This window comes from Leguminivora glycinivorella, chromosome 27, assembly GCF_023078275.1.
Source record: "Leguminivora glycinivorella isolate SPB_JAAS2020 chromosome 27, LegGlyc_1.1, whole genome shotgun sequence".
Lineage (NCBI taxonomy): Eukaryota > Metazoa > Arthropoda > Insecta > Lepidoptera > Tortricidae > Leguminivora > Leguminivora glycinivorella.
In genome coordinates, this window is record NC_062997.1 from 1,316,850 (window position 1) to 1,332,809 (window position 15,960).

The 15,960-nt window shown below is 43.6% G+C and overlaps 1 protein-coding gene across 1 annotated transcript in view; it reads left to right on the forward strand.

Moving 5' to 3' along the window:
- The window catches only part of LOC125240189 (neurofibromin), a 140,904-nt gene that overhangs the window by 69,324 nt on the left and 55,620 nt on the right, over nucleotides 1-15,960 (forward strand). The window contains 6 exon segments of the mRNA XM_048148013.1: nucleotides 200-383; nucleotides 7,771-7,823; nucleotides 8,490-8,690; nucleotides 10,498-10,620; nucleotides 14,108-14,246; nucleotides 15,422-15,441. Of these exon segments, the coding sequence (XP_048003970.1) occupies nucleotides 200-383; nucleotides 7,771-7,823; nucleotides 8,490-8,690; nucleotides 10,498-10,620; nucleotides 14,108-14,246; nucleotides 15,422-15,441 (720 nt within the window).

Here is a 15,960-nt window from a genome sequence, read left to right on the forward strand (position 1 = left end):
TATCATGTTAGTTGCTTTTTAACTACACTGAGACTATAGCACGTGCCGTTTAAACGGGAGCTAGCCGCCGTGAATAATAGAAACAGAGGCCTTTGTTTAACAGATTACGGCTAAAGCGAAAAGTTCATCTCAGAAAATTCACACTATATGAAGATTGTAAATTCTATATCCTTGATTTCAAATAACGTTTCTTTCTCAGGTTCTTCATACAAATAGCATCAGACTGCGAGAGCGTGGACCAGACATCGCACAACCTGTCCTTCATCAGTGACGCAAACGTGGTAGCGTTGCACAGGCTTCTGTGGAATCATCAGGAGCGAATAGGGGACTACCTGTCGTGCAGTAGAGACCATAAGGCTGTGGGACGACGGCCTTTCGACAAGGTAAACTATAATTCCAGTATTTAAGCACCACACACACCTCGGACACTGGCGATCAAATATATGAAAGAAGTGCGTTCCCACGCACACAGTCTAAGCTCGTGTAGGCGAACGAGTACCATGCAAGAGTGAACAGGCATCTTCTGGGCGAGCTCACTCCATCGTAGGCCACTCATCTTTGCCTTTGGCTAGTCTGTGGTCAAGAGTAAGCCCATTTATAAAAAAAAAATAAATGTTTGTATGAGGGAGATATGACAGGTCGACTGGTCGCGTTGGCAGGCGGTAACTGTGAGACGAGACCGGTGGGCGGCACTTTCAGCGGGGAGCGGGAGTGGCCATACTGTACGATAGTACTCTTTATTACACTGTGTTTGAAATATCAAATTGATTTGTAGCATCGCTATTAAATTAGGGATGCAAACGTGGTAGCGTTGCACAGGCTTCTGTGGAATCATCAGGAGCGAATAGGGGACTACCTGTCGTGCAGTAGAGACCATAAGGCCCTCCGCTCACGAGGCTACTCTCAAGCGACGCGATTGCAATGCAATTCATGGTTGCATACTGGTATGCTACTCGTTTCCGCACACAGTGCCACGCAACTGAGACGATTTTTATCATTTGCAGTGCAACATTCGTGCGTACAAGATGATGAAACACGATGAATTTTGAATCGTGACGTTATTTATCACTCACCCCTTCATAGTTTGTAGTAGGTTAATGTAATAATAGTAGGTAAATAAACCCTTCATTTCATAAAAACAAAATATAATACCTATACTGACATTCCACGCCTTTTCCACCACATCTTTTCTCATATATTCTGGCAGCTTATAATTATACAAACACGGATAATTTTCCACTTCTTGGACAAATCGAATATTAAACTTTTGATCCACCGCCATTTTTGTTTGCAACGTGCATGCGACTCGAGTAGCGTGCGACCAGCAATGACAGTCGCGTGCGACTGGTAGCATACGGGTCGTAGACGCGTCTCGTCGTGTCGTGTGCGGAGCGACGTTAATTTGTATGCAGGCTACTCACGAGCGACGCGTATCATACGCGTATGAGACGAAAGTCGCTTGAGAGTAGCCTCGTGAGCGGAGGGCCTAAGGCTGTCGGACGACGGCCTTTCGACAAGGTAAACTTAAACTTAAATACGTTTACTAAGAGGATTCTAAAAATCATTTATTAGGTAATGAAACGCTAAATTTCAAAATTCTTTTCTTATGAGCACTGCCAAGGAGTGGAATTCCTTGCCGGCGGCTATATTTCCTAGCTCATATAACCCGAAAACCTTCAAATCAAGAGTGAACAGGCATCTTCAGGGGGCCGATTTTTGAGTCTCACCGTCACTAAAATACCGGTTGAAAACGGTGAATTGCCTATTATTTTCAGTGACAATTTTCTGAATTCGAACGCCGTGAGACTCAAAAATCGGCCCCCTGGGCGAGCTCACTCCATCGTAGGCCACGTCTTTGCCTTTGGCTAGTCTGTGGTCAAGAGTAAGCCCATTTATAATAATAAAATAAAAATTATAAATAAGCTAACTAAAAAAAACACTTAAAATTAATTAAAAAAAACTAATCTAAATTTAAATATATCTAAATAGGGCATTATGCCAAAGATGCTGGCGGCATTCCCTCGATGAATAGCAATACTTACGTGTTGCGAGAGAAAGTCGACAGCTCTCTGGTCACCGGATTGAATAAACTTAATTGAAATTGAAAATAAAATAGTTTTTTCCCCTTACTAGCTCGGAAACACGTGTTTTGTCCTTAAATACCAGCGGGTAAAAACGCATTTTATCCACTAGTGGGTAAAGTAATTTGACCTTCAGAATTCCTAAATTCCTTCAGAATTTGAAAGTCAAATTAACTGCTTTAAAATTGATAAAAGTAGGTGAATCTAGTAATAAAGATGATTTACCACCTGTGGAACTACTAGAAGCAGCGATAAACGCATTTTTTGCATTGTAGTTTCCTCGCTATAGTGAGGGGAATAAAAATTTTACCTGTTACACTCGGGTGCAATATATCCGAGGTCTTTATAGAGACCTGTTTATTATCTCCTGGTGGCGAGTCAGCTGGCGCGCAAGCCTTTGGTAGCCCTATTGGCATAGCATAGAAGAATAAGTGAATCAGTTGAACCGATTTGACAGATGTATCAGTCGAAATAGCCTTCGATCCGCGAATATCTCGGTGCCAGAAACGCATAAAGAGATTTTCGTGATGACGTTTAGCTTTAGTCAGCGAATAGTTAGAGAAATGACATTATTATACATCGCAGATCAAAACCAAAAAAAAAGATGTAGGCGAGGCTGACTTGAACAAGATACAAAAACCTTAGATACACTATTATTATTAACAGACACGTTATTTTATCAGGTTATAAACCCAATTTCAGACACAAAGTGTGGAAATTAACTGTAAAAGTAGTGTAACTATCTGTACTGTAGCAGGGTAACGTAATTGATACTGCTTTTGTCAACCCTTCGTAAAAATTATCTAAATCAATATTAGCTTTGATATGACTATTTAAAGTCCAACGTCTTACGTCCATATCAAACACAGAAAAAGGTCATCACTCACGTGCCCAAGGGCTATTTGTTACAATACTGGTATTTTCGATCAGACTATTTCGCGTCAAGCGAGCGCGGTTGCAAGCGAGACTCCTGAACTCTGAACTCTTTTTAGTGAGGGCATTTGAGGATACCGATCGCTCGGTAAGACTAGCCTAGAAGATGAAAAGTACGAGCGCTGTCGATTGCTACTACACTGGTATCAGTCGATTTCTTTAAGTCAGTCATTGACTCTTAGGGTAATCCATTACCTAATCCAAAACCCGATGCGACGGATTTCTACTTCGTGCAATGAAGGTCGACAGAGTAGACTGAGAGGTGGAGACGTCCGTGTCGCATCGCTGGTGGTTGCTGAACACGTCGTGGTAGCAGGTCAAGGGGTGAATTTAACACCGCCACACATGCGCGCTTTAAGAGCGTAGGCGGAGCGCAATAATGGCGGTGCACCGCACTAACGCTGGCGTTGCGCCCAGTGGGCGCTAGCGGGAACGAACGAGCGCTGATAGCGAGCGCAACGCGCGCGGGACGCGAGCGGAATGCACGCGCATTCAGCGCGCTGATAGCGAAGCGGAATGCGCTTTATGTGTGGCGGAGGCTTAATACGTACCGTTGTACGGCGTAATGCAGGGCTCTCGCAGACGAAGAGGTACGATGACGGGCGAAGCAGAAGAAGGCGAGGTCACCGAAGGTCACTTACTTGGCTCCCAGGGGGTGCATACTGACCTCGTACGACAGTCTGTTGGAGTCAGCAGTTACTGTCGTAGTTACTCGTAACAGAAGAGATGTAGTCCTGCCATCGTACAGCATAACATAACATACAACTGAACTGTGCATAGCATATAGTGCTATGCGAACCTTAAGCCGGCTGCATGTCACTTCAGTCGCCAGCGCCACCGCCTGTTGAAGATTATTCTCCATCGGAAGAGCTTTACTTCGTACAATGTTCCGATTATTGAAGGTCTTATCGGGCTGCAGATGCAAGCAAAACAGGGGCGATTAGCCTACAGCTATCGGCAGCTGTACGAGGTAATGCTGGAAACTGCAGCGGTGCAACCTTCCTCTGTAGACCACGAAAGTTGTGAAATTTATGAAATCAGGTTCTACGATCGAATCAAGCACTATATTAATTGAGTATAGTCGAGCCAGATGATAACTACTGAAGTACTCCTGAGTTCCTGGCCCCTTTCGCTTTGAGCTGGAATCTGAAGTTCACTAAGGCGAAGCAGGTTTATTTTTCCCAATTTGTTTATTAGAGGCTCGGCGAATAAGTTAATCTCTCGAATGGACAGGGGGCGCCACAAGCCTCCGGGAAATCGTCGTGTACTTGGAACCCCCGCGGCCAGATTGCCGATCGGTTTTGGTGTCCGCCCGGTAAACAGACGCACGCTCAGGATGCAGGACGCTGGCTCGAATTCAGATCTGGACATTCTGAAAGGGATTTTTTTTTTTTTTTTTTTTTTTTTTTAATTCCGCAAACCTTTACGATGTCTTTGACCTACACAATGAGCGATGTACAGGAATCACAGGGTCTTCTCGCGAGGCGCCTCTCCGATTAGATAGCTCGCGAACATCGTTAGGACACCCTCGCAGCAGTGCGGCTCCTCGTCCGGTTATTGACGTCTTACCTCGTTCAACTATGGGTGTCCAAACCACGTTAGGACGTAGCATCTTTAGAATTTATCTGTTCTCACTTCGGCGACGGAGGAGTCCTTGGTCAAAATAGAGTGTAAATACAGTCGTACTTCACGGGAACTGGAAAGAGAAGAGTGGATACCATAGTGTACGGGATGTCAGCTGATAGCGGCGCCCGGCGTCACATTGGAGGGTAGTATCAGCCTGGTCAGCAACAGAGTCTGCAACGATACCGTAGCAGACGGAGCCTGGATAGTCGTGGTCGTGGCACCATTGTAGGGGAAGACAGTGTTCGCGGTGAGCGTGACATCTTAGGCGCGACGGGCGTTATCAGCGTGGCGGCTAGCAGCACCAAGGGCCCACATCAGCAATCTTACCAGCTTGTCACTGCAGCAGACGCTGTTATGTTCGGCGGTGAGATTGAGACGGCCGTCGTCAGCTCGAAAGGCGTCTCGATGCCCTGTCGCGTCACGCAGTATCGTGCTCGGTGGCCTTCTTGAGGTCGCCGCCGTCAGCACGGGAGGCACCGGCGCCAGCGTGGCAGTCAGCTACATCGGTGAACAGCATCAACAGAGTTCGCGGCGTCGTCACGGCAAACGCGGCAGGAAAATTAGCGACGCCTTCGCGGCAGCCGCAGTATTGCGCTCGGTGGCGCGATGAAGGTCGCCGCGTCTGCAATCTTACCTCGTGCGATCGAGGCGACATCAAGGCGCCAGCATGAGCGTGTCGGCCGACGACACCGGTGGAAAACTTCAAGTAGCTTGCGGCGTTGTCACGGCAGACGCAGCAGAAGGATTGCGACGCCTGTGCAGCGGTTAACAGTATTGTCGTGATTGTTTTCACCGAATGGCCTCATCGGAAGACCAGCGCTGGAAGTCGCCAGCAACATGCTGAGATGAGACCATTTCGTGGCACTTTTGTCTGTTAGCCTTTGTGTGTATGGTTACTTGTTTGTGTGTCGTTAATTTTTGTGTATGTTATATTGTTATCGTCGTTGTTAAGTGCTTACGAATAAAAAAATATTCTATTCTATTCTATTCTATTACGCTCCGCATCACCACTGAGGCGCCAGCATAAGCGTGGCGGCCAGCAATACTGGTGGACAGCTTCGGCAGGGTCGCGTCTCGCGTCGTTGTCACGGCATATGAACGCTCTACATCACCATCGAGGCGCCAGCATAAGCGTGGCGGCCAGCGATACGGTGGACAGCTACAGCAGGTGGACAGTCAGCAGGATCGCGGCGTTGTCACGGTAGACGAACGCTCTGCATCACCATCGAGGCGCCAGCATAAGCGTGGCGGCCAGCGATATTGGTGGACAGCTTCAGCAGGCTCGCGGCGTTGTCAAGGCAGACGCACGCTCTGCATCACCATCGAGGCGCCAGCATAAGCGTGGCGGCCAGCGATACTGGTGGACAGCTTCAGCAGGATCGTGGCGTTGTCACGGCAGACGAACGCTCTGCATCACCATCGAGGCGCCAGCATAAGCGTGGCGGCCAGCAATATTGGTGGACAGCTTCAGCAGGCTCGCGGCGTTGTCAAGGCAGACGCACGCTCTGCATCACCATCGAGGCGCCAGCATAAGCGTGGCGGCCAGCGATACTGGTGGACAGCTTCAGCAGGATCGCGGCGTTGTCACGGCAGACGAACGCTCTGCATCGTCACCATCGAGGCGCCAGCATAAGCGTGGCGGCCAGCGATACTGGTGGACAGCTTCAGCAGGATCGCGGCGTTGTCACGGCAGACGAACGCTCTGCATCACCATCGAGGCGCCAGCATAAGCGTGGCGGCCAGCGATACTGGTGGACAGCTTCAGCAGGATCGCGGCGTTGTCACGGCAGACGAACGCTCTGCATCACCATCGAGGCGCCAGCATAAGCGTGGCGGCCAGCGATACTGGTGGACAGCTTCAGCAGGCTCGCGGCGTTGTGGCGGGGGCAGAAGGTGGCCGCGCTGGTAGCCTGCGTATTGACGACTGATCACTAACGGCACGGCGCTCGCGTCGGGGCAGCAGCAGACATACTTACAGCGTCGCACGCGACGCCTATGCGGCGGCCACAACGTTGTTCGGCGGCACCGCAGAGATGGCCATCGTTAACGAGGAGGCAACTTCTACGCAACCTCGGCGGCGCCGACGCGGCGGACAACACTGCCGCGGTCAGCGGCGCTATCGCAGCGCTACAGTAAGTTTCGGCGCCGACACGTGGCTTGGGGCCTCCGCACCGAATCGGAAACCGAACATATTCTTTCTAAAATAATATGAATCTGCTCACCCATTCGTCGGAGAAATTCAAACCTCCTTGGAGCGCGGTATTCCTCCACCGCGCCCGCCGCCGCCGCCGCCGCAGCCCGCAGGTCGCGCAGCCCGCGGTCGCGAAGCACGTGGTCCCCGGAGCACGTGGTCCCCGGCGGAGCAACTTACCTACGTTACCGCTTATATTCTCGCGCGAAACTTTTAATACGCGGATAACACTTCCTACTTTAGTCTCGGAAATGCGAATAGTTTAAAAAGAAAACTGATTAACGGTAACGATTTTTGCAGCATGGAACTTTCTTACAAAAAAGTGGGTAGAATCATAAAGCACCGCTCGTTCATTATAGTGAGAACCCCGAAAGACGAATAATGATCGCTAGCGAGGCATAATATATCTCATTATTCAAGACGAACGAGCGCAAATTAAAAGGGAAGAAAGAATTGACGGATGAAATTGAAAAATTTCATAATTCCGAAACGTTATAAGCCACTTTTTAAATAAAAACACGAATAACTCTGGTTTGACCAGGAGTAACAAGGAAATAGAAACTAAAAGATTAATTTCGAGACACCATGCTGTAAAAATGTTCGAACGGAATACGCGACAACCGGTCACTTCGGCGTTCGACGAAACAATGAGGGTGGCTGGTGGCGGGTCGGGGCGCGGGGGGCCTTGTGTTGCAGGTGGGGAAAAACGGGACTACCAACATCGCGGCGGTGAGACGCCGGAGCGACTTACAACGAACGATGGCGCCATCTATCGGTCCGATGCGACGTCTACGACGTACTCTCTCTATAAAGACCTCGGATATACAAACGGCACAAATAATAATTATTTTTTACATAGAAATTGTACTGTAAACAGGAAGGTAGTTGGTGCAATTTTAGGTTGACTTTTTATTAATAAGTAATGTTATTTTGTTTTAGATGGCAACATTGCTCGCTTACTTAGGACCTCCAGAACATAAACCTGTCGAATCGTAAGTATTATTTACTTTTTCACTCAAAATAATGTTCTTAGTAAATCCATTGGTACATGTTACTACTCGAAAAGCCCTTTAACCCTTAAATGCATGGTGATGTATATATCATATATTTGATGGCCCGTGGCTCAATATGTAGCTATCCAAAATCACATTTATAGCTTAATTATTATTCGGTATTTATTATTATTCAATAAATAATTAAATAAATTAAATAATATTATGATTAACTATTTATTATTTAAAGATAAAGATGAAATGGCGGAAAAGTGCGAAAGAACAGGATGATGGCGATTTTTAGTATGTATGATTTAGGCAGATTTTTTCGGAGTTAGTAATTAGTTTATGTTTAAAGATTTTATCATGGAATTGTGGCGTAGGCGAGAGGCTGGCAACCTGTCACTGCAATGTCACAGTTTCATTTTCTTTCAACCCCTTATTTGCCAAGAGTGGCACTGAAACCTGAGTAGTTTCATGTGCTCTGCCTACCCCTTCATGGGACACAGGCGTGATTGTATGTTATGTTATGTTTATATATCACGTTAAAAGAAAAATTCGTGCATTTAAGGGTTAATTCGATACCACACACGGTATGATAAAGCGCTCGGTAGCGATTTCACTAATTTTCAAATGAAAGCCCTCTTAAAAATCTATCTATTTCAGCACTTCGGGCCTCCTATTCTCCTCCTACGCGCGCTGGTCATCCATAGACATGTCCTCAACCAACTTCGAGGAGTTCATAGTGAAACACAACATGCACGAGAAAGAAGAATTCAAGAGCATAAAGAGCTTGAACATATTCTACCAGGCGGGGACTAGTAAGATCGGGAACCCTGTGTTCTACTTCATCTCTAGGAGATACAAGTAAGTATAACTATTTTAAACTAGCGAGACAAAAAGTAGCCTATTCTCACTCTCAATCCCTTCAACTATCTCCATTTAAAAAATTACGTCAATTCGTCGCTCCGTTTTGCCGTAAAAGACGGACAAACAAACAGATACACACACTTTCCTATTTATAATATTAGTATGGATACAATCCCAAGTTCTCCAACTTATAGAAGTTAGTTTTATAAATATAATCACTAAAGGCGTATTTTAATTAAATTTGACTTAAAATAAGGCACAGGTATAATTTGCGTTAAAAAAAAAATGAAAAAACATTATGGCGGGTGTTTTTTTTTTCTTTTTTTTTTTCAAAATAGACAAAGGAGACCGAATTTGACTCTCCCGACTAATTCAGCTTTCAAATAAAAAAAAACGAAATCTAAATTGGTTCATCCGTTCGAAAGCTACGATGCCACATACATACATACACAATCAGACAGACACGTCGCACTTATAACACCTCGTCGTTTCTGCGTCGGGGGTTAAAATGGGACGACGCGATTCGACCGTGAACCTCTGTCGAACTGTTCTATCTGTACCAAGCGGGGACTAAAGAGTTCATAGTGAAACATAACATGCACGAGAAAGAAGAATTCAAGAGCATAAAGAGCTTGAACATATTCTACCAGGCGGGGACTAGTAAGATCGGGAACCCTGTGTTTTACTTCATCTCTAGGAGATACAAGTAAGAATAACTAAAGAGGATCGAGTATTATAGAGAGTTACTGTCGAAGTAAAATGTGTAATCACAGTGCATAGACTGCCATCTTTCGACACAGGCTTAAAACTTTTGAACCTCAGTTTTGACAATTTGGCCCATATTCTTAGCATGATATATGTTAAAATGACAAATATTAATATTAGCGCCATCTAGACGAGCGTCCGTCCCCCAGAGGTGTAATGCCATCTAGCCCACCGTACCTTTTTCTGTATGGTACTGAGGTACGTTTTTTTCTTAGACTATTTGTCTAGATGGAGTTCGGTTTAAAGATCTTTATTTCTCAAAAGAATAACAATAATTCACTTATTTGAGAAAAAAATAACAAATATTTACAAATAGTTTCGTGAGCAAAACACTTTTTAAACTTAATGATCGTTTCGTGCCGCGCTAGTAAGTTGCTATTTATAACAAAAACATAAAGATTTAATATAATTATATTATAACATAATAAAAGTTGTGTGTAGGTAGAACAAAACACAGTTATATATGTCTTTGGTATAACTATTTTAAATGCAATCCCAAGTTCTCCAAGTTATAGAATTTCGTTTCACAAATATAATCGCTAAAGGCAATTTTTAATTAAATTTGACTTCAAATAAGGCACAGGCATAATTTTTCAACATATCACAAATAGCTATTTGCCTCCTAGTCAAATCAGCTTCTATTTTAACGACATGCTAATATGGAATTTATATGAAATCGAATTGAGTGACGTCACGGTCAACTCAGTTACTTTATGTATTTCTACCTGACTTATTAAATATAAATTTGATTTAAAAATAACTTATGTCCATGTTTTTCTCACAATTATCTGATGATTTATTTCGTGCATGGTATAAAATATTTTATTTTAACTACAGTCAAGTCCCTATTTGCGTTAATTTTTGGAAAAACTCTGTCGGGTGTTTTTTTTTTTTCATAATAGACAAAGGGGACCGATTTTGATCAAGCATGGCTAAGAGGCTCCCGACTAATTCAGCCTTAGCCTTCGTCTTCGCAGTTTTCACCTTCATAATGTAACTGTAGCATAAAACCCTACTTTACCATATTGTTTACTTGCAGGATAGGAGAGGTGAATGCTGACCTGCTGATATACCACGTGATTTTAACGCTTAAGCCGTTCTGCCAGCAACCCTTCGAGCTCATAGTCGACTTCACACATACCAACTCCGATAACCGGTTCAGGTAATCTAGAAACTAAGACTTTACTTACTAAAAATGATGCCTGGCAAAAAAGAGTAGAAAAAAATAGTGCGTGGAGTCCGGAAGAAGTGAAACTTTTATAAATTTTATATATCTCGCCAAACTATGACGTTTGATGGCGAGTTAACGCTCATTTTTATGCTTATAACTTAAATTATTTACTTAATTCTAACAATTTCGTTACATAACCTCAGAAACATTCTGTCTTGACTTCACTCACACCAACTCCGATAACCGGTTCAGGTAACTTAATAACGATTTATTTTAATTTTAAGTATAGCCCAGAAGGAGATGGAGAGACTACCTAGCAGTGGCGGCTGGTGAAAATTTCTGCTAGGCAACACAGCAAAAAGAAACCTACCTTTACATTAGGTACTTTACTAGTAATCAATTTTAGGCAAGCCGGTGGGAATCGGCTTGTATGGATCAGTCGCTGCTGCTTCCTAGACACCTTCCTTAGTAACTGGCCGGAAGAGGCACTAAACCGCATAGAGGAATAAATAAGGAAAGAGTTAATTGTGACTCCATACGTCGGGAAATGCGAGTTATTTGTAGTGACATCTAGCGTAAAACAGCGTAAATTATCAGTACTGCTACTCATATTTAAAGTCACACACAGGTCGAACGCGATTAATTAACATTATTTTTACCTTTTTTCCCAACGTTTCGGCCAGGTTGCACTGGCCGTGGTCGCGGAAGACTGACGTCCCAGCAAAGTGTCACCGGAGATGTAAACAACACAAAACTACCCGATATTAATTTATATAAATGTTCGGGTTTGAGCGCAAAATCCTAAGACGCATTTTCGGAGCTGTGATGGAGGATGAGAGATGGAGAACGCGTTATAATCATGAGCTATTCAAATGTACAATGAGCCTAACGTCATTAAGACCATAAAAATCGGACGCCTGCGATGGGCAGGACACGTGATTAGAATGGACGAGGCCAGAGTACCCAAACGCCTTTTAGATGGCCGACCGGAGGGCAGCAGAGGTAGAGGCAAGCCCAAGCTCAGATGGTTAGACGGCGTATACCAGGACATCAGGACCCTAGGAGTGAAAAGTTGGAGAAGGAAGGCCACAAATAGATCGGACTGGAGAGACCTGCTTGACCAGGCTAAGGCCCACCCGCGGCTGTAATGCCTCAGATGATGATGATGATGATGAAATGTTCGGGGTAGACAAATAAATATAATCTACCCGCTTTTAGTTATTGTTTATTTCCCACCGCACGACACACAGCACTCACAACATCCGCGCACTGGTCCGAAGATAGATCTTTTGGTTTGAACATTTGAATCACTGGTCCCCATGTTGGCGATAATCTATACCCGTCTTCCCTGTTAAAGTTTTTAGGATATTTTTTAATTTCGACTTAAATATGTGTACAAAGCGCGAGAACTTAAAGTGTTATAGTACTGCTACTCGTCAATAGTAGCGGCGGTAGGAGTGGTAAATAATACTCTTACTTCCAGTGCAGTAATGAATCAAGAATGAATTACGAATGAACCCTTTATTAGAAGATGCTTAGGCTTATACAGAGTGGGGCCTGTAACAAAGGCGTATTCTCCTTATACTGATCAACATTTGTTCAGTGACTTTTAAAAATTATGAAGTCTTTAAATTTTTAATTTTTCATATAAAATAAATATTAGCTTCAATTTACGCCATTATTGTTGTCATTGACGTTGTCTTCACTTTAGACTTAACAGAATTCGCAATACATTACCTCTTAGAAAAAACTTTCAAGGGTGATAAAAATCAAAATACAAGTTATTTTTAAAAGTCGCCGAACAAATGTTGATCAGTATAAGGAGAATAGCCTAGAGTTCAATTCTTCGCCTTTGTTACAGGCTCCACTCTGTATAGTTGATGCCTACGTGCGTGACATTTAGGCTGACCTTTATGTATTGTTTTAACATAGATATTAATTATGGCTAATGTACGTCGGGCCTTTACAATGATAAACAAGCTACGTCACGTCTACACTACAATAGATGTCGCGACGAACGAAACATCTAATGCTCAAAGGCGTACAGATGTAGTGCAAAAAGGTTGTCCTTAGTATTTTTACGGAAACGTACGAACGTGTCATGCTATTTCAGTCAGTCTCTTACAAAATGTACTGACGTTGACTGAACTAGCATGACAAATACGAACGTTTCCGCGAAATACAAGAACACGAAGGAAACCCATTTCGCACTACTACTGTAATAGCCCCCCCCCCCCCCCCCCCCACATCACTGGTAAATAATAAAATAAATAAATAAATATTGGAGACACCTTACACAGATCAACTTAGCCCCAAACTAAGTAAAGCTTGTACTATGGGTGCTAAGCGATGATATACATACTTAAATAGATAAATACTTACATACCTATATAAGTACATAGAAAACATCCATGACTCGGGAACAAATATCTGTGCTCATCACACAAATAAATGCCCTTACCGGGATTCGAACCCAGGACCGCGGCTTATCAGGCAGTGTCACTGCCGACTAAGCCAGACCGGTCGTCGGAAATGTCATTTCATATGTGAGAAGGAGAAAAAATATCTCGCTCTCACGTATGAAATGACATTGACATAGCCCGAATAATAGCTGACATGCTATAGAATTTTTTCCTTCCATGTATTTTTAACCGACTTCAAAAAAGGAGGAGGTTCTCAATTCGACAATTTTTTTGTGTGTGTTACTCGATACCTCCAAGAGTAGGCTAGTTTCCTATACTTAAAATAAAATATTTTATGCAGTGCACGAAATAAAGCACCACATAATTAGAAGAAAGATGTGAAGAATAGTTATGTTTAAACATAATTTCAATTTAATAAGTCAAAGAGAAAGATATAAAGTAAATGAATTGACCGTGACGTCACTCCTCAGTATTTCATAGTAATTCCATATTAGCAAATCGTTTTGACAGTTCTTAAAATCAAGCTGATTTGACTAGTAGGAAACTAGCCTATTGTGAACCGATTTTAATTTTTTTTTTAATTGTACGGGTATACTGGGCCAGCTTGCGTAAGGTTGGGCGGGGCAAACAGGCAATAGGAAGGCGAGGAACAGGGCTGGTACGGACTACAAAAATAATTGATTTGTTTATAATTTGAATGTTTAGATATTTAGGTTTAGGTAGAAAATGGTACAATGCCTCAAGGGCCTATTTTATACATTAGCTAGCTTTTAAGTTTAGTCTTAGTTTCTTGTATAATTATGTAAATACACACATCACACATACAGATACTGGCAGGCAGGTATATGTACAGGCATCTTCTGGGCGAACTCACTCTATCGTAGGCCACGTCTTTGCCTTTAGATAGTCTGAGCCAAGAGTAAGCCCCTTTATAATTAAAAAAAAAATATATGTTCATATAAATAAAGAATCATAATAAATGAATGACAAATCATCATATTATTTTTCTGGTTTTTAGTTTCTCCGTGTTTTCTAACGCGCTTATTTTTTTACAGGACGGACTTCCTCCAAAAATGGTTCACAGTGCTACCCGACGTAGCATACATAAATATACACGCCTGCTACATATACAACTGCAACAGCTGGGTGCGGGAGTATACCAAGTTCCATGAAGCCATACTGGCGCCACTCAGGGTGAGACATACTTGTTTACATGCTTCGCATGAGTAGAGTTTTCCCTTATTAAAGAACAATACCTAACACGAGAGGGGGCGATAATCGCCTCGCCTTTGATATTTGTATGTCTCCGTGTAAACAAAAGTAACGTAGTTTATACGCTACTCAGTCGAAATGAATTCAGTAGAAATCATGTAAAACATGGTGTTTTTATATTTATAGCTACCTCTCAGTAACTGCTAAAACCAAAAATAAATTCGGCTTATTAATATTATACAGTTAATGTTTACCTACTGACATTTTACCCCATATATCTATGGGGCAAAATGCCTACTATAATTTAAAAAAAATGTTATTTATATTCTATGTTTAATAATATCCTAAACCTAATCGCAAGTATCGCAACCAAGATTTTATTAGCTAGGTAACGCTACGGTCGAAATCATTATTTTCCCTATTGTTTATTATTGAGACCTTCATAAATCATTTATAGTGTTTTTAATATTATTGGGTACTCATCATCATCATCAGCCCGCTGCAGTCCACTGCTGGACATAGGCCTCCCCCAAGGTACGCCACAGAGCCCGGTCTGCTGCTTTATGCATCCAGTTTCCGCCGGCCCCCCTATGCAAATCATCCCGCCATCTAGCCAGAGGGTGTCCCACACTACGTTTACCAAGACGCGGTCTCCACTCCAGAACACGCTTGCTCCAGCGGTTATCGGTTCTGCGACATATGTGGCCAGCCCATTGCCACTTCAACCTACTAACTTTCAGAGCTATGTCGGTCACCTTGGTTCTCTGGCGGATCACTTCGTTCCGAATTTTGTCCCTCAGAGACACTCCAAGCATAGCTCTTTCCATAGCACGTTGAGCGACTTTAAGCTTGTGGATTAGCCCCACAGTCAGAGTCCACGTCTCGCATCCGTACGTCATAACAGGAAGGACGCACTGGTCGAAAACTTTCGTCTTTAGGCTCTGTGGTATATCTGACGAAAATATGTGGTGTAACTTCCGAAACGCTGCCCAACCCAACTGGACCCTCCTATCGGCTTCCTTTTCGAAGTTGTATCTACCCAACTGCATTAACTGCCCAAGGTATACATATTCCTTGACAACTTCGAGAGGCGTGCCGTCGATGATTACTGGCTCCGGAATGACGAGATCATTAAACATGACCTTCGTCTTGTCCAGGTTCATCCGGAGACCAATTCGTTGGGAGGCTACATTTAGGCTGTGCAGCATTTCTTGGACTTCCTGCAGCGATTCTGCCATGATCACGATATCATCTGCAAACCTCAAGTGCGAGATGTATTCACCATTTATATTTATGCCCCGTCTGTTCCAGTTTAAAGTCTTAAAGATGTCTTCCAATACATTCGTAAACAGTTTCGGGGATATAACATCCCCTTGCCTTACTCCTCGATGTAATGGAATCGATCTTGTTTGACTGTTCTGTACTTGGACGGACATAGTTGCGGCGTCATACAGGCTTTTTAGCACCTCGATGTATCGATAGTCAACTTGGCATCGCTTCAGAGAGTCCAGAACAGACCAGGTCTCGACAGAGTCAAAGGCCTTCTCATAGTCCACGAAAGCTAGACACAGAGGCTGGTTATACTCCTGGGTCTTTTGTATAATCTGTCTCACTGTGTGAATGTGGTCTATGGTGCCAAATCCTCTACGAAACCCGGCCTGCTCCGGTGGTTGGAAGTCGTCTAAACGCCGCGTCA